Source organism: Sus scrofa, chromosome 2, assembly GCF_000003025.6.
Source record: "Sus scrofa isolate TJ Tabasco breed Duroc chromosome 2, Sscrofa11.1, whole genome shotgun sequence".
Classification (NCBI taxonomy): Eukaryota; Metazoa; Chordata; class Mammalia; order Artiodactyla; family Suidae; genus Sus; species Sus scrofa.
This window is the reverse complement of record NC_010444.4, coordinates 73,288,597-73,311,789: the sequence shown is the minus strand read 5'-3', so window position 1 is coordinate 73,311,789 and position 23,193 is coordinate 73,288,597. Positions and strand designations below refer to the sequence as shown.

General features: G+C 51.9%; 3 protein-coding genes across 10 annotated transcripts in view; 2 read left to right on the top strand and 1 right to left on the bottom strand.

Annotated features, from left to right (window-relative positions):
• Positions 1-11,166, top strand: part of SAFB (scaffold attachment factor B) — a 33,871-nt gene extending 22,705 nt beyond the window's left edge. Inside the window, exons 11-21 of one of the 2 annotated variants that reach the window (XM_021084023.1) lie at positions 14-96; positions 420-559; positions 716-804; positions 2,739-2,845; positions 4,793-5,083; positions 6,445-6,582; positions 6,794-6,836; positions 9,687-9,805; positions 10,108-10,214; positions 10,548-10,614; positions 10,856-11,166. In XM_021084023.1, coding sequence (XP_020939682.1) covers positions 14-96; positions 420-559; positions 716-804; positions 2,739-2,845; positions 4,793-5,083; positions 6,445-6,582; positions 6,794-6,836; positions 9,687-9,805; positions 10,108-10,214; positions 10,548-10,614; positions 10,856-10,985 — 1,314 coding nt within the window. In that variant the 3' untranslated portion in view covers positions 10,986-11,166. The remainder of the gene's footprint in view (positions 1-13; positions 97-419; positions 560-715; positions 805-2,738; positions 2,846-4,792; positions 5,084-6,444; positions 6,583-6,793; positions 6,837-9,686; positions 9,806-10,107; positions 10,215-10,547; positions 10,615-10,855) is intronic. The other variant, XM_021084024.1, reaches the window with a different exon arrangement.
• C2H19orf70 (chromosome 2 open reading frame, human C19orf70) lies at positions 14,959-16,578 on the bottom strand. The gene is given in 4 exon segments (NM_001097463.2): positions 14,959-15,175; positions 15,466-15,517; positions 15,702-15,879; positions 16,511-16,578. Coding segments are annotated over 4 exon segments (357 nt in total). The 5' UTR covers positions 16,540-16,578; the 3' UTR covers positions 14,959-15,077.
• On the top strand, positions 17,113-22,801 carry HSD11B1L (hydroxysteroid 11-beta dehydrogenase 1 like). Of its 7 annotated transcripts, XR_001307013.2 has the most exons (10): positions 17,113-17,277; positions 17,411-17,580; positions 19,137-19,241; positions 19,327-19,457; positions 20,058-20,169; positions 20,539-20,630; positions 20,909-21,002; positions 21,141-21,306; positions 21,389-21,748; positions 21,840-22,140. XR_001307013.2 is itself a non-coding variant. In XM_013994748.2 (9 exons), the coding sequence occupies exons 2-9, from the start codon at positions 17,577-17,579 to the stop codon at positions 22,258-22,260; spliced, it is 723 nt and encodes a 240-aa protein (XP_013850202.1). In that variant the 5' UTR covers positions 17,113-17,277; positions 17,411-17,576; the 3' UTR covers positions 22,261-22,801. The 7 variants fall into 7 exon arrangements, 6 of the variants coding, with proteins under 6 accessions (XP_013850202.1, XP_003123133.1, XP_013850200.1 ...); XM_013994748.2 differs by lacking the exons at positions 21,389-21,748; positions 21,840-22,140 and adding an exon at positions 22,242-22,801; XM_003123085.6 differs by having other exon boundaries at positions 19,155-19,241; positions 21,389-22,140.

Below are 23,193 nucleotides of genomic sequence, written 5' to 3'. Positions count from 1 at the left end.
TTCTCTTTTTCAGGCGAAAAATGAACCTGTTGGGAAGAAAACATCTGACAAAAGAGAAGGGGAGGGGAAGAAAGAAAAGTCCAACAATGCTGACAGGTATTACTCTTCCCAAGGGGATTGTGGTCGAGATGACCCTTTTCTTCATTTCATATCCTTCATGTTCTCCACAGATGGAGAAGGCTGTGAGGGCCTTGTCCCCTTTGCTTTTTTACATTTGTTGGAGGAAGATTTCACCACCAGTCTTGGGAGACAGTTTCCTTACTCTCGTCCCTCTTGCAGGGCTTCTTGTTTTCCGTCTTGTTGATGCCTCAGAGACAGCCTCCTCAGCACTTGTTGCTCATTGCAAGAGTCCTGTCATCATCACTGGCTTGTTTCCCTAAATATCTAACACACTTCTATGTCTGGGGTGTTATTTATAGATCTGCAAACCTTAAGAGAGAAGATAAAATCGACAGAAAAGATGATGCTAAAAAGAGTGAAGATGGAAGTGGAGAAAAGAGTAAAGAGCAGGATGATCAGAAACCTGGCCCTTCAGAGCGTTCTCGAACCACAAAATCAGGTAGCTGACCAGTGGGTGCAGATTTCGCCTTGTGTTCTGTTCTTGGCTGATGATGTGCTTAGTTGACAATACAAAGTACATTCATTTTCCATGGAGGTGAATGTTTTTTCTCATTTGGAAGCATTACTTCTTAACCTTATTCCTTTCTTCTTGTAGGAAGTCGAGGAACTGAGCGGACTGTAGTGATGGATAAATCTAAAGGTGTGCCTGTTATTAGTGTCAAAACATCAGGATCCAAAGAGAGAGTGAGTGGTTTATTTTCCACCAGGGCAATTAGCACTTACTTCCTTTATCCTTTATCTTTTATTTCTATTTTAATGTGTGTTTTAGAGGATTCTTGACCTTAATTTGAGAAGAGTTGTTAACCTTTTCAAAATGTAGAAAATTTTTTGGCCACACCCACAGCATGTAGAAGTTCCCAGACCAGGGGTTGAACCCAAGCCACAGCAGTGACAGCACTGGATCCTTATCTCCCTGTACCACCTGGGAACTCCAAACATGTAGAATTTTTTAATTGAAAAATGAGAACGTTTAAAAGCGTTCCTTCGTTAATTTGTCCTGATAAAAAAAATTGTTACTTTTTTTTTTAACTCATTTTTAAATTCTATTATGGGAGTGGTTGGCTCTTTTTTTTCACCTGATCAGGAAACACCAGTCCATTTTCATTTCCTGCCCTAAACATTTCAGTAGCCCTTGCTCTTACATTCATAAACCCACTGTGACCCACCTAGCTTTTTCCAGCCTGCCTCTAGGCCGTCTCCACTTCATTCAGTCCACGTTCTCTCTCCTTGCAGATATTCCACAGAACGTGGAATCCACACAATACTGGTCTTGGTTTCTTACCACATCACTCTGCCTGCCGTTAGGGTCATGGACAGCTTTTGACATTCATACATTCAACTTTTGACAGCCTTACAACTTTGATAGATGTGGGTCCAGGTCCTACCTCCATTCCAAGATCCACTCTTGGCCCACTGGACTCAGCACACAGTTGTAGTCACAGCTAAGATTGGCTCTGGTGATGCCATGAGACTATACAGCCAGGTCAGTTGGGGAAAGACACAGACAGTGTCTGGAGGGAACTCTGCAGGCTGCCTGTGTTCTCTCCCTCTGGTGATGCTCCCACAGCAGTGAGAGTGCACTGCCAATGGAGGCCTTTTAGCACCTTAGCTCCCAGGGTTTTTACTGGGGGCTTATCACATAGGCACCCTCTCCAGGCAAGTACCAACTGTCCTAACTCCCAGAGGGAGAGTAGGTGTTGGGCATAAACCATGGTTTGCATGGTCTCGGCACAGTGAACCACCCTTGCCAGTTGACTGGGGACACCCTGCATGCCATGATCCCCATCAAACAGTTATAGACTGACATTTCCATTATAGAAGTTTACATGTCGGTCTGCCTGTGTTTGTGCAAATGTTCTACTGTGTTAACATGAGCATTTTCCCCTTATTTTATTGAAAGTGATTATAAAATGATAAAACAGACTTGTGGATTTGAGAGCCAAGATGGGTAGATTTCAAAAAATAATGCAGCTGGCACAATAAGGACTCCTCAAATGTGCCAGAAGTGGCCACAGTTGGGCATCGCTGCATGCTTAATATTATAAGTGTTTTGGGGAGTTCCCATCGTGGCTCAGCAGAAATTAATCTGAATGATATCCGTGAGGATGCAGGTTTGATCCCTGGCCTTGCTCATTGGGTTAAGGATCTGGTGTTGCCATGAGCTGTGGTGTAGGTCACAGACATGGCTCGGTCCCAAGTTGCTGTGGGTGTGGCTGTGGCCACCAGCTACAGCTCTGATTGGACCCCTAACTTGGAAACCTCCATGTGCTGTGGGTACGGCCCTAAAAAAGACAAAAAGAAGTGTTAGGATGCAGGAGACAAAGTGGCAAAAATTTTTTTATCCTAAGAAAAACTTTCTGGGAAAAATACTCATTTCCATTTTGATTATTGAAAGTACTCAGTAGGTCTTTATTTTAGCGTTAAATGGTGATGACAGTCTGTGACCTTGAATTATGATAAGTAAACATGAAGTTTCTTAGGGGAGAACACTTTGTTACCTGATTGTTTCATGTAACGTTAATCTTCATTTCTGATCTTCACTGCTTAGACCTGAATGCACACCTGATTCTTCTTGTATCATTTCTCCCTGAACTTCTCAATGTTTCTTGATGAACCAGGTTTCCAAGAGCCAGGATCGCAAATCTGCTAGTAGAGAGAAGCGGTCTGTTGTGTCCTTTGATAAAGTCAAAGAGCCAAGGAAGTCAAGAGACTCAGAGTCCCGTAGGTAAGTAAGGATCCAGGAATGTTGGGTGTTGCCCTAGACTGCTGGTAACTCTTTCCTGGGAGGATATTTTCCAAGCTCCCCGTGGGTGGAATATTGCTTTAAACCTCTTCTCCTTAGGCTTTTAGTTCATAGATTTTGTGTGCACTGGTTTTCTTCCTGTGGCTTTTTTCAGTGATTTTTCTCATGCGCATAAGCCACCTCTTTCTGAAGATGCTGAGAGGTAGCAATGGCAGGGAGATGGAATGCCTTCTTAGAGCAGGAGTGCTAGTTAACAGAACACCCCAGATTTGCTCTAGAAGCTGTGAAAAGGAAAAAACTGTGGGACAGACCCAGTGAGAGAACTGAGATTCTCATCCTTAAATATTTAAGTCCAGGGTCCTCATAATTTTTTAAAAATAAAGAGAAATGGTATCAATCATATCCTGTCAAAAATTTTTAAGCTATACTTTATAAGATTTGCAGCGTCTTGGGAGCACTGGGACACCGGTTCGATCCCTAGCCCAGCACAATGGGTTAAGGATCCGATGTCGCCACAGCTGTGGCTCAGATCCTGGATTGGGAGCTCCATATGCCACAGGGATGGCCAAAAATGAAAAAAAAAATTTTTTTTTTAAATAACCGTTAGTAAAACATCTAGTAATGAGAGTGAGAAAGGAGGGCGGGACACCATTTCAGAAAGCCATACAGAACTTTCTGCTGAGAAGGGAAAAGCAATGGGCAAAGAAAAGTGCAGCATTAGTGACGAAATAGATCAGCCGAACTGATTTGTGTGCATATGGGAATTAAACATGATAAAAGTGGTGTTTCCCACTAGTGAGAAGACACGCTCTTCCCAAAACAGCTTCAGGTCACTTGGCTTCAGGCAGCCATTTAGATCTCTAGTTCATATCATTGACAAACATAAACTGATGGTCGGGTGTAAATATAAAAACCAAAGTTGTCCATATGGTGTGAAAGTAAATTTATTTATGAGTTTGGCTTTTGGAAGGGCCTGAAAATGTATAAAGGAAAAGTAGACCAAAATTTACTTTCTGTACAACGAAAGACCAAAGAAAAAATCCAAAGATAAGTAACCGATGAGAGTAAAGCTGATTTGAAATTAAAAAAAAAAAAAAAAAAAAATTAACCCAGTGGCAAGACAGGCAGAAGGGGCCATACACATGGTCCTGAGACCTGAAATGTCGGTCAACCTTACCAGAGATGGTAAGGTGAAAACAGCAGGGAGACTGCTTTTCCATCCCTCAGTTTGATCTGAAGTACAGTATGGGAAGACTGCTTGTAGTGGTGGGAGTGGTGTGCAGATGGACACAGGCAGTGCAAGCTTCTGAATCCTGGTGTCCCAGATCTAGCAACACCACTTCCCCCAGCCTTCATGAAAGGAACATGTGCGCAGGAAAGTGGGGACAAGGTGGTCGTGTCCATGAGTCTAGGAACAACCAGATGGCCCATGTCTGCAAGTGGTTTTGTAAACTGCAGCCTCTCCATTCTGTGGATTCCTTCACCAAAGCTTTCCACATGTCTGTAGAGATTGGGATGCACAGGGTCCAGGACGTGGTGGGTTAATTGAGGAAGCTGTGGCTCTTTTTGTCCAAGATGCAGGCAAAAAGTCAGGCAAGATTAGACGTTTCTGCTGGTATAATTGTGTGTGTATAAACAGAGAGCCAAGGGTGAACAGCAGGCAACTTGGCAGCTGTACATGGAGACAAACATGGACACCATCAGTATTGCCAGCAGAAGAAGGGCTGTCGGTGCCCTCAGCCTGGGTGGGGTGCTGCATTGCACCACCAAGCAGCCAGGGGCCTTTGCTTCTTGTTAAGTGTAACATCTGCAAGTGTAGGGGCCCCATTTCCACCTGGCAGCTATGCATCCATAGCTCCCCTGCTGGGAAAGGCCAGGCACAGTACTGCTGCAACTCAGGAGCCCTGCAGCCTCTACTTTCGTCTGCAGGGTGCGTGAGCGCAGTGAGCGGGAGCAGCGCATGCAGGCGCAGCTGGAGCGGGAGGAGCGAGAGCGGCTGGCGATTGCTCGCGAGAGGCTGGCCTTCCACAGACACCGCCTGGAGCGGGAGCGCATGGAGCGGGAGCGGCTAGAACGTGAGCGCATGCATGTGGAGCATGAGCGCAGGCGTGAGCAAGAGCGAATCCACCGTGAGCGTGAGGAGCTACGGCGCCAGCAAGAGCTGCGCTATGAGCAGGAGCGGAGGCCTGCTGTGCGGAGGCCCTATGATGTGGACGGCAGGTAAGCTGAGTCGCTCCTAGCAGCCACCCCTTTTCCTTTAGAAAAGAAAGCTCAAAAAAATTAAAAAAAAAATTTTTTAAGCACACAAAAAGAAACAAATAGGGAGTTCCCATCATGGTGCAATAGAAATGAATCCAACTAGGAACCATGAGGTTGCGGGTTGGATCCCTGGCCATGCTCAGTGGCTTAAGAATCCGACGTTGCCTATGAGCTGTGGTGTAGGTCAAAGACGTGGCTCGGATCTGGCATTGCTGTACCTATGGTGTAGGCCAGTAGCTGTAACTCCGATTCGACCCCTAGCCTGGGAACCTCCATATGCTGCAAGTGCAGCCCCAAAAAAAGCAGAATAAAAAAGAAGAAAATAGAAAAGGAAGAAGCACAAGTGCTTGCCACAGCCCAGTTTGATATCCTGTACTTTATCCAGGAACCGGATGGAGGTGGTTTGAGATTGGTGGATAAATGGTTGGATAAAATAGCGCTCCCAGCTTAGATACCCGGAGCAACACATGACACACAGTTCTGGGCAGAGACCAAAAAGCACCTACTTCTGGGCACCTTCCAAGTTTGTAATCATTGCAGTAGTTTGTGTTGGTTCATTCTGTTAATGAGATTTGTTTTAATTCCCAGACATGCTGACATAAGAATACTAAAATACCGACTCCCAGTAAAGGACAGGCCTGTTTCAGACCTTGCTGTCAGGAGTCTTAGGTGATCATCCTAGCATCGATCCAAGTCAGAGCTTTTCCATGTACATGGATACTTGGAGGAGACTGCATAGTGGTGTTTGTTTTACTCTTTGTACTGCATAGGTTCCTGTGTAATATAACATTGAGACTTCTATAGAAGGCCTTTAAGCTGACCTAGGACTTTTTATGCTTTTTTACAAATTACTGATGTAGAAATCTGCTATGGTCACAAATATTTTTGAAATGGTCTGTTTCAAGTGCTACAAAGTCCTCCCCACTGGGCGTCTGGAGGGTCAGGTCTGCATTGGGAAAGAAGGACAGCACCACAGTAACTGTCCTGGTAGACGCTGGCCGACCCTCATGGCTGTGAGAGATTCCCAAAGGGAATCCGCTGGCACACACGTGCACCTGCCCACTTCACTGATGGCCTCCTGTCAGGGAGACCTAAGCTTTTCCATGGGGGATGCAGTGCATGTTGGGTAAGACAGAGGCAGTCAGTCAAATCCCACATCACGCCTCCAAGCGCTCTCCGTTCATGTAGTGGAGAGTCTCCTCATACTGTGAAGTGATAGGGTCCAGGGACAGTTTGAGGCTTTAGTTTATCAGCTCAGATTAATAGAGGTAACCTATTTGGAGGGGAAAATGCATGTACTTCATTCTTGCTTACTCTTCCAGGCGAGATGATGCGTACTGGCCAGAAGCTAAGCGGGCTGCCCTAGATGAACGCTACCATTCTGACTTCAACCGCCAGGACCGCTTCCACGACTTTGACCACAGGGACCGGGGCCGCTACCCCGATCACTCAGTCGACAGGTCAGTTGCTAACCCTACCTGCTTGATGCACATTTTCTTGGCCCCAGTTCATTTGTAATGACAGAGAACTCAGGTGGCCCTTCCAGGCTCTAGGCTTCTAAGTTGCAAGCCCACTCAAACTAGCACAGTGGGTTCAACTTGGGAAATGTTTTCCATTTGAGGATCTAAGTGACCTGTCTCTTTATGGTTTCATTTAAATTGCCTTTTTCAGGAGAGAAGGTTCAAGGTCAATGATGGGAGAACGAGAAGGTCAGGTAAGTCAGAGGCTATGATTATTGCCACAGTTTTCCCTGCAGAATTGGTTCTCTTCCCTTCTGCAGCCTCCTTCCTCCTTTATCTGAGTTAGAGAAAGAACAAGTGAGGGAGTGCAGCCCCTGTGATGTTTGTGGAGTGACGACGTAAATGGCCTGTGCTTTGTCTTGGCCCATAATCCAGGCAGGTGTTCTGAATCCTTGTTTGGCCTTGACCCTGAGGTTCTATATACCTAATACCTTAGTGCCTACACTGGTACTAAAGTACTGGGGAGCCTTGCGTGAATCTGGCGGGGTCCTTGCATGAGTCAGCCCTCCCTTCTTGAGTCTTGGGAAGCAACTCAGTCGGGCCCACACACCCTCTCTCTGTGGGATTAACACATTAGAAAATAAGCTCAATTTTCTCCTTTTCCCCTATCTTACATTTAGATTGAGCATGTCCCCAAAGAGTCTTGACTGTTTAGTGAGTTTCCTTGGAAAATGGGAGGGATGAGAGAAGGTTGTGTCAGGGAATTGTTCTAGCAGAATCGCTGCCCCATGAGTCAGTCTTTTCCCTGACTCAAGCATCGTCGTTTCAGTGCTGCCTTCCTTCCACTCCTCAGAATGTAGCTGGGGATGGCTAAGCTTCTTGGCTACGTCTGAGATGGTCTATAACCCTCACGTGACTCCTCTTTCTCTGCTCCTGGACCTAAATCTTACATGCAGCTAAATCTAGACCCAGCCTCCTGAGTCTCCTTTGGTGGAGACATTGAGCAGGGTGCTTAAATGTCCAGGCTCCAGAATCATGACTGGGGTCACATTCTGGTGCCACCACTTTTGCTAAGCCTATTTCTCCACCTGTGAAATGAGGATTATTTCTGCTGCTTAGAGTGGTAGGAGTTAAATGAGATGTCGTATGTGTCTACGGAAAACGTTCATTCAGTCCTGATGTGTTGCTTTTCATCATTGATAGCTCATTATATGATTAGATGGTGCTGTTCTGAAACGGAAAGTGTTGTTTGTTTTCTCACATCCACGATCATAAATAATAAGACATAACTGCTGACTTGAACAGCAGATGATGACATCTGACAGAAAGGGAAAAACCAACACAGACCTTCAGAACCTTTTTGCACTGATGCGTGGGTGGGTTGTTGGTTAGAAGAATGTTGGTTAAGTTTTAAAACATTTGGGAGAGAGGAAAATGGGCTTTAGTTAAAGAACTAGGTCTTGCTGAGATGAACTTGCCTATTTTAAGTGCTTCTCTGTCCAGTTTGAAGTCTTCAGAAGGCTGTTGATGGACTGTCATTCCTTTTTTTGGCCACACTTGTGGCATGCAGAAATTCCCAGGCCAGGGGTCAAACCCCTGCCACAGCAGTGACGACATCAAGTCCTTCTTAACCACTAGACCACTAGGGAACTCCTAAAAGGTCATTCTTAAAATTTGCCCCAAATGAAATGAAGCTGTGTAAATCATTTGCTATATTTTTTTAAAGCTGGTACCCCCCTGGAGTTCCTGTCATGGCTCAGCGGTAACGAACCCAACTAGTATTCATGAGGACGCGTGTTTGATCCATGACCTCGTTCAGTGGGTTAACATTCTAGCATTGCCGTGAGCTGTGGTATAGGTCTCAGACACGGCTCGGATTCTGTATTGCTGTGGCTGTGGTGTAGGCCGGCAACTACAGCTCCAATTCAAAAGCCCCTAGCCTGGAACTTCCACATGCTGCAGGTACAGCCCTAAAAAGACAGCCCCCCCCCAAAAAAAATGGTATGCACCGAAGGTATTCGTAGAAAGAAATGTTTTGGGAATCCAGTTTGAGCTGCCCTTATTTCATTTGGCAACACTGACTTTGCTGGACATACTGACATGGTTTTGCCCCTTGAAGGAACAGTGCTGTATTTTATCCATCTTGTGAAATTGACTTCCTTTTCTTGTGTCGAGGGAAGTGTCAGCACATGTTTGGATGTGGGTGGCCTGGGGAAGCAGGCGTCTGTGCTGCCCCCTGTGCCAAGGCCCACAAAGCCAGGGCTCTCCTTGGAGCTGCTGTGTCAGAATGTGCCCTTGGCCTGGGAAATCCCCCTGGACGTGGATGGTGACAGGGTGGCCGGAGCAGTTCCCTACAGGGTATCATTACTGGGATTACTTTTTCCTTCCTGCTCATTGAGAACATGGTTCTGGGACAAAAGGCTCAAGGCCACAGGTTGGGTTTGTGGAACAGCAAGAGAACAGGACCAAGGAGCCAGAGCCACCTTGCCAGCTCCCCTGAAGGTCAGCCTGGGCCTTCTTCCAGCCAGCAGTAATGGACTTTGGGTGAAGGGAAAGGAGCTAGGGTGTGAGGCTTCCTCCTTCATCCTCCTGGGGTTTTGCTGGCCAAGCAGTTCACACGGCGGTGCTGCTGAATAGAATGGGGGTTGCCAAAGAGTTGTGCTTTGAGCAAAACAGGACGAGATGCCAGGCCCTGGAGTGAGTTGTCAAAGGACCCCTGGTGGCCTTTCTGCTCTGATGGCTCTGTGTGGCTTGTGATTATATTCATCAGGCACAGTATGGTCTGTTCTGGTATGGGGCAGTGGTTCGGCCCCAGCACCCCTCAGTTCATCGGTGCTTTAGATCTCCACCTTCAAATTGGGCATAACCTAATTCGATCTTCAGCTCCACTTCTCCGTAGACCGTGAGCAGGCTTCGGGGATGTAGCTGGATCACATCTGCTGAAAGGGCCTGTGTGGCCCCAGACAGCGTGCAGAACACCTGCCTGTACTGTCTCAGGCCTCCAAGCGCTTCTGAGTTATTGTCCTTCATTGTTAGTTTCCCCAAGGCCCTGGGATCCAGGGTTGTCCTGAAGGCTTTTTTTGTTCTGACCCTTTAACTTCTAGCATTACCCGGAACGCCACGGAGGACCAGAGCGCCACGGACGGGACTCTCGTGATGGGTGGGGTGGATACGGCTCTGACAAAAGGATGAGCGAGGGCCGGGGGCTGCCTCCTCCACCCAGGTTTGTGTCCTGTGCCTCCCAGTGCCCGCAAGGGTCTTAGACAGCTGGCAGGATTGATCTGTCCAGCTTGGGGCCCTGGTCTCAGGGATAAGCTGTGTAGGCCCAGTACACTCGCCGCAACCCAAGCTGCCTTTGAGCTCTCAGCAGCACGAGATAGTCAACCAGTTCTGTCCACTGCATTGTCCCAAGGGGCAGAGGGCTGGGCTCCCAGAATGCTAAACCCACCCTCCAGAAGCTAGCGCCATTGCTCTTCTGAAAGGCAGAGATGGGGGCAATCCAAATCAGAGATGTCTTTTTCTAAGGGGCAGACGTGACTGGGGGGACCATGGCCGAAGAATAGAGGATGACCGTGCGTGGCAGGGTGCTGCTGACGGAGGCATGATAGACAGGGACCACAAGAGGTGGCAAGGTGAGGACTGGCCTCGGCTGGGGCGGGTCTTTGTGGAAAAACATCTGGGAAGCTGGAGCTGCAACTGCTGTCCACCTGTGTCTGCTCTTCCTGCTTGGCCTTGCTTCTCCTGGCCTGGGTGGGTGGGTGGGTGAGTGGGTGAGACCTGGCATAGGAGGGTTGCTATGGGTGCCAACGTTCCTCTCTGCTGTGACTTGGTGAGGACACTGGGTGTGTGCTGTGGACCTGCCAGTTATGGGTTGACCTGGTGACCTGAGAAAAGGACTGGAGTTTCCCAAGCCTGTGTCCTCTTAAACCCCCTGTCCTGTGCGAAAAATGTCTCTTGTTTTCTAGGTGGCGAGAGAAGTATGTCTGGTCACTCTGGGCCAGGTCACATGATGAACCGGGGAGGCATGTCAGGGTAAGGCGTACCGTCTTTGCATGTGGGCTTGCCTCAGTGAAGGTGTAGAAATAGTCACTCCTTCCCAGCTAACACAGCCCCTGTGTGCTATGTCCTGGGCAGTGTCCCTGCTGCCTGAAGGGTACAGGTCTGGCCCCTGGTGCCACTGCTCCAGAAGGAAGAAGCCCCAGAGAGCACGGGTGTGGGGCAGAGCCCACTGTGTGGGGCCATGGGGGCCAATCAGAATCTGCCTTTATTCCAGGCGAGGTAGCTTTGCCCCTGGGGGTGCCTCACGGGGCCATGTGATCCCACGCGGTGGCATGCAGGGTGGCTTCGGAGGCCAGAACCGGGGGAGCCGACCCAATGATGCCCGCTTCACTCGCCGCTACTAAGTGCTTGGAACCCTGTGTTACGTCATGTGGCAACAAGAACGTGTTCTGTTAGGATTTCCCTTAAACTGTGTACAATAATTTTTTTTTATCTGCTGCCATATTGTAGCTCAATACAATGTGAATTTGTTTTTTGTTCTTTTGTTTTTTTGTAATAAATGTGTTTCTGTTCACATAGCCTTTATTTATAAAGCGTCATCTCTTTTTCTCTTCACCTCTAAGTAAAATGACATGATACTCATTAATGCCTAGCCACAGTTCTTCCTTCAGGGAAGGAGGATAGAAAGGAGCAGCTTTCAGGGTGGGGTTTCCCGAAGCTCTTTGCCAGCTGCACACACTTCCCAGCATGTGTGAGCCCAGGCCTGGAGTTCATTGGACCAGGACTGTCTGGCTTGCACCTCCTCTAGGACTTTGCGATGTACCTCAGATATTTGTTCCCATCGCCCACACTCTGCCTCCATGTCTGAGACTTGCTGAATGGGCTGTTTTGCATTTTGTGTGGTAAAATGCACATAACATCAAAGTTACCATCTTAACCATTTAAGGGTAAAACTCAGTGGCATTATGTACATTGTCAGTGCTACATGACCAACCACACCATCCATCTCCAGGACCTTCTCATCTTCCCCAAACTGCACCTGTGCCCCATTGAACATCCACTCCCCATCCCTGGCCCCAGCCCCCACCATCTACTTTGTCTTTGAATCACACTGTTCTAGGAACCTCATGAGTGGAATGGCATCCTAGTGGAGAAGCAGATGACCGCATGTGATTGTGGGACAGGCACCACCTCCCCACATTAGCTGCATACCCTGCTTGTATGGACAGGGTGGGGACCTACCCTATTAGGGGAATAGGGGTCAGAGGCCTGTCTCTTGGCTCCATGGGAAGTGGCCAGTCACCTGTCATCTCTGGGCCCCCTTCTCACACTAAAGTAGTATCTGGCCCTGGAGGTAACAATGCAATGACCAAGGCTGACCAGGTGCCTGCTCCTCAGAGCCCACAGTCAGGGGAAGACACAGGAGCAGGCCTTCTCACCTCTTGTAACCCCCCTCATCTAGGCCAGACACTTCCCTGTCATGATCCCTACAACCTCTACACACACTTCATGTGGCAGCAGGGACTTTGCAGATGGGATTCAGTTAATCTTCCCATGGAAGATTACCCAGGTCTCCAGGTACATCATGTGCTATCAGGAGGGTCCTCGAAGGGAAAAGTGGAGGCAGGATTACGCTCCTGCCTGTGAGGACGGAGGAAAGGCCGCAGGCCAAGGATCACAGCAGCCTCTAGGAGCTAGAAAAGGCAGATTCTCCCTGGAGCCTCCAGAAGGAACCAGCCCTGCCACACCTAGATTTCAGCCAGTGAGAACCATGCTGGACTTTGGACCACCCAGGGTGAACCTGTCCCCAGAAGACATCTGGCAGTGCCAGGAGACATTGGTGTTTGTCAGGAGTGGATGGTAAGGTGCCACTGGCTGTTTGGGGGGGTTGGAGGTAGGATGGCCTGCCCAGTATGGCCCCACCACAAAGCCATCCTTCCTGAATGTCAGTGATACCAAACTGTGGCAGTTTGCCCCAGGTGGCAGGCGCTGTGATGGGGCCCCCACAGAGCACTCAGAGAAGGGGCTGGGGAGATTTCCTGGAGGAGGGGGCATTCAAGCTTGGGGCAGATGCTGCCCCAAGGAGGCCCGAGGGGAGGCAGGGCCCCTCTGAGGAGTCTGGGCTCAAAGAGCCCAGTGGGGAGCCACAGGTGTTTGAACAGGGGAGATTTGGTCATCAGACTTGGATTTTAGGGAGGCAGGCCTGGAGGTGAGAGGAGCAGGGAGGTGGTCTTGGCACTGGCAAGAAATACAAGTCAACAGAGTTCCCTGGTGGCCTGGCAGTTACGGATCTGGCATCACTGCTGTGGGGCAGGTTCAGTTCCTAGCCTGGGAACTTAGGCGTGCCATGTACACGGACCAAAGAAAAAGTTGATGAAGAGGAATCAAGGCGAGGTCTGACTGAGGAGACAGACACAGCCAGCTGCCTAAATGAAGAAGAGGGGGCCAGGAGTGCCAGGCATGCCTCAAGACATCTCCTTCAGACTGGCTTCCTTTCCTGTGGGCTTTGCTGGGCCAGTACTGGGCTAACAGCTGTTCAAGAGCAGGGCAGGAACGGGTGGCCTTGGCAGCTCTACCCCCTGCCTCCATAAAATGATAACAGTCACAGGAGGGTCACAAGGCCTTAGGGAGACCAAGCTTTATGCATGCCTAGCATGAATCCCGCCTATATTCAAGGCCTGGGACTAGGTCTGTGGGGGCTAGAAGGCCTGCACACCAGGAAGGGTCTAAGTCGAACACCTGGGCTCTTGGTGGACAGAAGGAACCATTAACTTGGCAGTGCAGATTTCTTCCAAGTTTCTCCATCCATAAAATAGGCCCACAAGGCTGCTGGAAAGGTTCTGTGGCTGGAGTCAGGCTTGAAACCAAGCTCTGCTCTTGGCCTCCATAATGGCCAGCACCATCTCCCTCCTAGGCAGCAGAGGATCAGGGACAGGCCCTGGCCCCACCTATCCCACCCGCTTAGACCTGTTCCCACCTCCACAGGGGCTCAGCAAGGACTGGGGAGTACAGGACCCAGATGGCTTTCACGTGATGCACAGGACATGGGAGGTGCACCTGGAGACCACGATGGCACAGGTCAGTCACTCAGGGCTCTATCCTCCCAAGCTTCAGGGCCAGGCTACAGCCCTCCCCGCTCCTCCCTGGCCCAATGGATGGATGGTCACATGCTGGCTTCTACTCCCCAGCAGAGCCTATGGCATGCCCCGGCCTCCAGTCTGTTTCCCTCATCTGTCATACTGCTATCTTTTCCTGGCTCATGACCCTGGGTGAGCTCTGCCCCTTAAGCCAAGTGACCTAAACCCCAGAACTCTTGGAAACAGAGGATCCCTTGACAGCTCAGGGCACCATTACCCAGGCCTGCTCCCTGACTCCCAGGGGAGCCTCCTGAGCCAGCTGCTGGCTATCACCCAAGCCCACCTCCTAGCCAGTCTGGACAGATTCTTTTTTTTTTTTTTTTTTTTTTTGTCTTTTTGCCTTTTCTAGGACCACTCCCACAGCATATGGAGGTTCCCAGGCTAGGGGTCAAATTGGAGCTGTAGCCGCCGGCCTACACCACAGCCACAGCAACGTGGGATCCGAGCCGTGTCTGCAACCTACACCACAGCTCATGGCAATGCCGGATCCTTAACCCACTGAGTGAGGCCAGGGATTGAACCTGAAACCTCATGGTTCCTAGTTGGATTCGTTAACCACTGAGCCACGAAGGGAAGTCCTGGACAGAGGTTCTATCCTGCTGTCACTACAGTGGGATGCCCTCTGTGGCTAGGTGCCAGGGCCTCGCAGGAACATCTCAAAGACCCACTCTCCCAGAGCTGCCACCCTCCCAGAGCTCCAGATGGGAAGACATTTAGGTCACAGGTAGCTGAGCCAGTGTGGGCAGGGGTGTCAGAGAAGGCTTCCTGGGGGGCAGGGGACATGTGGTGGACAGGGAAACCCCTGCACAGCCATTGCTGCCAGGTCTGTGCTCCTCAGGAATCCCCAGGCTGTAGGGAGAGGGTGGAATGAGAGTGGAGATCAGGCAAGGGATGGGAGGGACTAGACCAGGCGAGCAGATCAGTGAGCTAAGCAGGACAGCGGCTGTGGGAGCTCCTGGCCATGGAGAACAGCCCTCACCCCCAGACTGCACTACCCTGGGCTCAACCAACCATGACCTGAGGAAACCCCTGACCCAGGTGGGCCCTTAGCACTTTCTCAACCCTCTCCTGGAGCCCCAAGCCCAAGGGCCAAGGTCTGCTCCCACCCCCCACACACCAGGTCAAGGGCTCATCAGTGGGCAGGGCCCAGACACAAAGGGTGAACCACGGTCAAGGTCAGGCTTGATGAGCCCCCAGGATCCAGAAGCTCAAGCCCTGGGGGCCAGCACAGAGGTCAGGGAACATTTCCAAGTCCTTTATTGAGCCGGCAAGGCTGGGAGCTGCCCTCAAGCATGGGGTCCAAGTCTGGTGTCCATGGTGCCTTGTTCCCACCTGGGGCAGGCAGCCTCCTCTGACAGGCTACTTGGTTCGCTCCTTCAGGTATTCCCAGCCCTCCTTGGAGTACTCTCGAGCCTTTGAGGGGGCCACAGACAGAGCCGACATCACCTTGATGACGCCTGTGGAAAGGGAGAGCCAGGTGCCTTCAGCGAGGACTTTTACAGGCAGCAGCTCTGTCAATTCCATGCAAGGAAAACAGGCAAAGGCCACACTCGCTCTGTTGTGGCCTCAGGCCCTCAAAGGAGGCGCCATCTGGCTCCCACCTCCCTGGAATCTCCACCTCCTTTTCTCCTTCAGATCCACAGGAGGTGCACACAGAGTTGGACAGGGAGTGACGAAAAGAAATGGCCAAGAAGGAAGGTGGGAGGTATCTGCAGCCAACCCCCCAGGTAGATGGCCTGGGGCCTACCTGAATTCCAGTAGTCCCGTATGTGAAAGTTAAACTTTGGAGGGGCTGGGAGCTGGGAAGAGAGAGGGAGAAGGGGCTGCTGAAAGAGTAAGGCCCAGCAGCCCCATCCGCCCTCACAGGCAGGGAGAGCAGCACAAGCCCCATGGCAGAGGATCAAGGGACCAGGATCAAAGACCACCCCAGAGCAGACACCCCAGCTCCCACCAAGCTTTAGTCTTGATCCCAGCTCGGGGTACCTGGGGTATCTTCAGGCCAGTCTGCTCGCACACGTACTGGCTGAACTGGTACACAGCAGGGGGGACCACCTCCTCGGCTTTCTGAAGGGCAGCCTGGCTCTTGTCGCTGGGCCCCAGCAGGTCCTGGTCATATACCAGGTAGATAGCGCCCCCAGCCACACTGCCCTTGATGAGGAACCTGCATGGAAGGAAAGGAACCACAGGGTAGGGGTGGGGGGCTCAAGTCCAAAGAGTGACATACCTGAAGCCAGGCAGCTAATGGGGAAGCACAGGGCACCTTGGGAGCCAAGAGGCGTGCATGAGCCCTCCCATGCACAACACTTAGAGTGTACAAAAGGCAGGGGTACTCAGCTCTGTTTAGTAAACTGAAGCCTGGAGAGGCACAATGTCACTTGAGATCCTGCAGAGGGCAGGGGTCAGTGAAAACAAGACCACTGACCGCTTTCTACCTTCCAGCCCCGAGAGGGATGCTCCGAGAGGAGCCAGCGGGGGTCCCTGGTCGTTTCCTGTGTCAAACGCTGCTCTGGGTGCACATTAACTTCCCAACAAACGCGTGCGACACTCCCATTTTACAGATCAGGCAGCTGAAACTCGGACGGGTCTAGTGTACGGAATGCAGAGGGAAGGAGTCGCTAGGAAGCGGGAAGGCGGCGACAGGAGGGAGAACTCGGTAAGCTCCACCCTGTCTGAACCGACACGGGAAACCTGACACTACGGCAGCGAAGAGCCGGTCGTAAGCAAACCAGATGGGGGTGCCCACAGAAGTAAATATTTTGGGGGCTTGAGGCCCGCCCAGTAGCCCCACGAACCTCATCAGCGACCACACTCGAGGTACCATGATCACTCAGCTCCGTGCGCAAGGACACTCGGCTCGCCCGCCGCTTCCGGTCGCGGCGCCGCAGAGGCCTCTGGGAAGCGTGGTCGCCTGTCAGGCGCAAAGGCCTCCGGGACATGAAGTCTCGGCTGCGAGACGCCAGAGAGGGGTTTCTGTTCCGCTGCAAAATGAGTCCTCGAACCTTAGTCTTCGGGGCCGGCAGCCGCAAAGCTGTCTGGGAAAAGTAGTTGTCACGTCCAGTAAGGCTCTGGAAAGCTAGTTTAAGCGGCCAAGCCTCCTGGGAAATGCAGTTCGGAGCGGAATGGCCGTGGTGACGTGAGGGAAAGAGGAGTTGGGTGTCTGGAGTAAGACCTGAGGGTGACACACGAAATTTCGGCACCTGGGAGATCCACCAGCGCAGGCCTGGGAAGAGAGTACTGGAAAGCCGGTTGTCACGGCAACACGAAGGCGGAATTTAGGAGACAGGCGGGCCTTAGTCACGTGGTCGAATCAGTGTGGCTTCACTACAGGGGCGGGGATAGAAGGTAGCCAGGCTGAGGCTGTTGCCCGGCAACGCCGGGCGCGGAGATTCCAAAAGTCTAGCCCCTCCCCCTGAGTAGGTGGGCTCTGGGTCACGTGACTCAGACCCTACTGGAGGGGGCGCGGTCGGCGGCCATCCCGACACCGCGAGGGCGGGGAGGTACGCGCGTGGCTCCCAAGCCCGGACCCCAGCCCCACTGGACGGCGGGAGAAACTGAGTGGGTGAGTGCGCGGTTGTGAGCATGCAGTGGGCTGCACGCCCTCTTTGTCCAGATGGGAAACTGAGGCCGGGCGAGGTCCGGAGGCCAGTCGGTTCTGTAAGGATCAGGTTTCCGCTTTTCCTCCCTCTTTGCAGCCTGGGTGTTTCATCCATCCATTCGTTCATCCACCCACCTAGCTATCACCCAGCCCTTGCGGGGCTGCTGTGTTCAGGACCCGGTTGAAAGAGGGCTAAGCTGAGGCCCTTCAGGGCTTTCCCTGGAAGTGGCAGATCGTCCCCTGCTGAGGGGACGCCGGCGTGAATGGGTAAGGCCGAGGAGTTCATTTTTCTGTGAACTGGAAGATTCATAGATAGGACGTAGGGTAAATGAGGATGAACAGAAAGGCAGCGGCCAGACCTTCTGGGTCTTGTGGGCTAAGGTGAGGAAACGGTCTCCATTTCGGACAGTGAGACGCCTTGGGAGGGTTTGGAGCAGGAAGGAACATTCCAGAATTTTTTTGGACAAAGATCCCTATGGCTGCTTGGAGAGAATAGAGTGGGAGGAAGGGAGTGTGAAGATGCGAGAGCCAGAGAGAAGGCAGATGGAACTTTGCCGTAGGGACAAAGGAGGTAGGACTGATTTAGTGCTTGGAGATATGGGGGCTCCCCAAGGCCACCACCTCTCAGCCTCCTGGGTTCTAGAAGTCTACCTCTCTTCTTTGCCCCATGGAATTCATAGGATAGAAACTCCAAGATATATGATTGGCCTGTGCCCTTTTCAGGGGAGGCCCATGATCCACTGAACTTAAAGCACCTGGCCCGTTCTCCCTGGAACAAGTAAATCAGCTCCCACAGCTGAAATCACATCTTAACCTGGTGTCATGGGCACATCTGTCTGCCATATCCTATTCCTTCTGGATATCTCCAGACCAAGTTGTTTTTCTGAGCTTCCCCCAGCTCTCACATTCCTCCTATCACTTTGGGCCAGTCTAGTATATAGTCAGCACTTACTGCATGTCTGGCAGTTTAGGACATCGAAGATCCAAAAGTGATCAGCACAGGAGTTCCCATTGTGGCACAATAGGATTGGCAGTGTCTTGGGAGCTCTGGGATGCAGGTTCAATCCCCAGCCAGACACTGTGAGTTTAAGATCCAGCATCACTGCAGCTCTGGCTTAGTTCGCAACTGCGGCTTGGAACTGACCCTGGCCTGGGAGCTCCATATGCTGCAGGGTGGCCAAAAAAGGAAAAAAAAGTGAGCAACACAGAGGCAGGTTTCTGTTTCCTTCCAGCCTTCATGGAGCTGAGTTTAAGGGGAGTGAGGGATCCTAAACACGTAACAAATCATCAGGGTGATTTCAGGGGATGACAAATACCCAGAAGAAGAAAGTTCTACAGGTAGGGGAGAGAGGGGGACTGGGAACAGGTGTTTTAGAGAAGGAAGCCAGGGAAGTGCCCTCTGAGCAGGTGATTTTTGCGGTGACACTTGAAAGAGCGAGCCATTGGGTTATATTTGGGAAGAGCATTCCTCGCAGAGGGAACAGCCAGTGCAAAGGCTCCGAGGCAAGATGGTGACTGGCAGGTTCTGATTAACGGTGAAGAGGCTGGTGTGGCCAAGCAGAATGAACAAGAGGGGCTGGTCTAAGCAGGGCCTTTTTGGTCACCGAGGCTTTTGTTTTAAATGAAAACAGGCAGAGTTTTCAGCAGGGGGAGGAGATTACTGCAGCCATTCAGGTGAACTGTATAATGCCTTTGACCAGATGGTGGCTATGGAGATGGAGAAGAGGGAGCAGAGCCACAGCCTGGGGCATTACCGCGTGCTCTATAAAAAAAAAAGATGCACTTGGGGAAATGGGTCTGACTGGGGTGTGACTGTGGGCCAGGCCTCTCTCCCACTGCAGACCCAGTGAAGGCCATGAAGGTGCTGCTCCTCACGGGGCTGGGAGCCCTGTTCTTCGCCTATTATTGGGGTGACAATTTTGACCCAGGTGAGTGCCTGGGGTGGAGGAGGGAGGATCGGTCGGTCTGGCCGTCCTGTCCAACCCCAAGCTGACCACCCTTGCTCCCTTCCAGCCAGCCTCCGTGGAGCCCGTGTGCTGTTAACAGGAGCCAGCGCAGGCGTTGGGGAGGAACTGGCATATCACTATGCGCGCCTGGGCTCACACCTGGTGCTCACTGCCCACACCGAGGCTCTCCTGCAGAAAGTGAGACCCTAGTTCCAAGTTTTATGGTGGGGCAGGGGGTGGGGAATGAGGGCAGAGGGGAACAGGGCCTGGGTTTGAATGCCTGTAAGTGTCCAGGCTTCCTGCGTGGCCTTGGGCAAGTCACTTAACCTCTCTGAACCTTGCTCCCCTCCGTTTGCAAAACACAAATGATAAAAGCACCTTCTCCTGGGTTGTGGTGTTGGGTTGATGTAGTTGTAAAGCTAAGAGGTTTCCTCACTAAATGGGAGTATTGATAGTGACCACAGGCTGAGCTGGTAACTAGTGTTCTCAAGCTCAAGAGCAGGGTGGGTAGACACTTCTAAGTAACAGCCTGATGTTACTTCAAGGAAATGTACAGCTCTTAGGGATTCACCTTCCAAAATTTCAAGAGAGGCCAGAAATCTCCAGATTTATTTGAAATCTTAAGTTTTAAGTGATGATTGAACAACAGAAAAGTGGCCCTTACAATGTTGAATGTAACCAGAGGCCCACAGGAGGGGGGAGGGGGCTTCAGGCTGGGGCCCCAATGGGGCGGTCAGGTGCGGGGAGGGGGCAATCTGGGGGGGAGGGGCCCAAGGGAAGCTCTGCCCCGCTCCCCAGGTGGTAGGGAACTGCCGGAAGCTGGGCGCTCCCAAGGTCTTCTACATCGCTGCGGACATGGCCTCCCCCGACGTGCCCGAGCGCGTGGTGCAGTTCGCTCTGGACAAGCTGGGTGAGGGGCGGGGCGTGGAGTCTGGGACCTTGGCCCAGGCCTTAGGGGCCTGGCTCAAATTGGGGCGGGGGTGTGGTGTCTGAGGGCGGAGATTTATGGGTATGGGGGCGTGGCTAGGGTGGAGTCTCATTGCATCCTGGGGGCGGAACTCTGGACGGGTTTCATTGCATCTGGGATGAAGCCTGGTAAGGGAGTAGGGCGGGTCTCTTTGATTTTAGGGCCTTACCTGGCATGGAGCTTATTGCACCTATGCTCAAGTCAGAGCTTTTGCTGGTTCAAGGGGTAGAGGCGGGTGTCTCATTGGGCCCGGGGGCGGAGGGGGCAGAGCCCCAAGGACTGGCTCAGGGTTGACGGGCCTTTCCGGGCCAGGAGGGCTGGACTACCTGGTGCTGAACCATCTCGGCGCCGCCCCGGCAGGCACGCGGGCCCGCAGCGCCCAGGCGATACGCTGGCTCTTGCAGGTGCTGTGCTCCTCCGCGGCTCGGTCCCCTCTTGGCCCAGGCTCAGCCCTCCCGCCACGGATTTAACCCCCTCCTACCCATTCCCCTCGAGCTCTGCCCCGCCCATCTCCAGACCCCGCCTTTCCTGATTCTAGGCTCCGCCCTGGCCTTGGCTCCGCCCCTGACCCTGAGCTCCCCCAAGTCCTCGAGCCCCGCCCCTGCCTACCAAGGCTCCGCCCCATGCCCCCTCCTGGCTTGGGTTCCTCCTCTGCCTGGTGACTCGCAGTCGCCACCTTCAGGTGAACTTTATAAGTTACGTGCAACTGACTTCGTTGGCGCTGCCCAGTCTGACTGACAGTAAGGGCTCCCTGGTGGTGGTGTCTTCTTTGCTAGGTACGTGCACCCGGGGCGGGGAGTGGGGAAGGTACGGGGCTCGGTGCGATGCGGACGGCCCTGGAGGGGACAGGAAGGCTTCCTGAAGGAGGCGCAGCGGCGTCTGGCAGCTCAGCAGCTGCCCTCCTACGCTCCCAGGCCGCGTGCCCACATCCTTCTCTAGCCCCTACTCGGCGGCCAAGTTCGCGCTGGACAGCTTCTTCGACTCTCTTCGGCGAGAGCTGGACATGCAAGATGTGAACGTGGCCATCACCATGTGTGTCCTGGGCCTCCGAGATCATGCTTCAGCCGCTGAAGGAGTCAGGTGAAGCCCAGAACTGGAGCTGGGGGCGGGGGGGCGGCGCTAAGCCCCAGCCACAGGACCCACGACACTCTGCCTTACCCAGGGGTGTCACGAGGGCCAAGGCGGCCCCAGGGCCCAAGGCAGCCCTGGCTGTGATCCGTGGCAGTGCTACACGGGCCTCCGGTGTCTTCTACCCATGGCGCTTCCACCTGCTCTGCCTGCTTCGGGGCTGGCTGCCACACCCGAGGGCCTGGTTCATCCGCCAGGAGCTCAACATCACTGCCTCTGCTGCTGCCTGAGCTCCTGGCCAGGTGCCCCTTCATCTCCCCAGAAGACTTTCCAAGAAGGCATCCTAGAGCTGGGACACCTCCGAGATAGTGGCCCAGGCTCAAGAGAAAGTCATCAAGACAGCAAAGTAAAATGGAGAAAAACCATCAGCACCTAAAAACAATCAAAACTTAAGGTGTGTCGGGCATCTTGTCAGGGATTTGGAAGGCAAGTACCTCAACCTTCCCAGCTGCATCGATGATATGATTGCTGCTTCCATTTTGCAGATGAATGAACTAAAGCTCAGAGAAACCATGTGACTTGCCCCAGGGCCCTGGCCACATCAAACAGGTCACAACACCACTGAGCCAACCAAGGAACCCTATCTCCGACCTGAAGCCACCTCATCCCGGCTTAGTCCCTTCAGTTCACTCAACCTGGAAGCCTCCCCCAACCCTTGCCCCAAGCAAGGGGGCAAGAGAAGCCGTCTACTTGAGGATGGGGTCTGAGGAGGGGGAGAAGGAAAAGAACGGGTTCTGGACTGGATCCTGTCTCCTATTTGATAATAAAAATCCCTCTTCCCTTGCACATCTGGTGTTCAAATTCCTTGGTCCTTCCAATTTGCTAGCAGTAGGCAGGTGAAGAGGGATGTGAGTACCGGCGCCAGAACTCTCAATTTCATTTCACAGGTGGAGAAATGGAGGCTGAGAGACAGGTGGACCTCATCCAGGAAGTCAGGAATGGAAGGAGAGGGGAAGGGTTTGTGGACTGAAGGCTTTATTTGCAGCATTCAAAGTACATGGTTTGTGCACCAATAATGGTAAGTGCTACCATTGTTATTGCTTTTACGGGTCAGGAAATTTAGAGGGGAAGTCAGTGACAGAAGCTGCAATTCTGACACCAGACTGTCTCTCCTTAAGGCAAAGTGTGGGCTGCATCTGCACATCACTGATATTTACGCTAATGAACTAAAAATTGACACTTTCCCTAAAATGGTAAACCAGCACTGCTTGCATAAAGGAAAAGCAACTGTAAAGATTGTAACTGAAAAGCAATTGTAAAGATTAAAACAGTAGAATGAATACAATGTTAGCTGTTAGCTGTCCTAATCTTCAAGATTAGCAGTTTGAAGGGCTAACCCCAAACAGACAAGCCCCAAATTGATACTCTCTTGAAGATAAATAGGATTGAAAAATTAAAAACCGGGAAATACTTGTTCGCACCACACCTCCCATCCCTGCGCCTTAGATTACATCAAGTTATATCAAATGCCACTAGGGGGCACAAAATCACAATGCTTTCCTTAGCTCTAGCCCTGAACTTGACCTCTCATGTAGTAAAACCAGTACCTCGGTGGAAGTTTTATTTTGTCACAGGTATCGTTATATATTAGTAAAATAGTTTGGAATAGGTACTGTTATTGTCATCATTCTGCAAATGGAGAAATTCAGGTAGTGGGAGGTGAAGTCTCCTTGCACAGGGACAGCCAGCTGACAACAGAAGTAGAATTCCAACACTCCACAGACTAGCAGAGGGAAGCGTCTCAACCACAGCCACGCCCACCCAGTCCGACTCCTGGTCTGGAGTGACTGGGGTAAACGCGCCATGTTCTGGGGAGCCCGCAGGGACTCCTCCAGCCGC

Bases quoted from the DNA above. Each gene is read 5' to 3' on its own strand.
- HSD11B1L (XM_013994746.2), top strand. The intron at 19,458-20,057 runs GTGAGACCCTAG...CCCGCTCCCCAG, and splicing joins CCGAGGCTCTCCTGCAGAAA to GTGGTAGGGAACTGCCGGAA. The intron at 20,170-20,538 runs GTGAGGGGCGGG...TTTCCGGGCCAG, and splicing joins GTTCGCTCTGGACAAGCTGG to GAGGGCTGGACTACCTGGTG.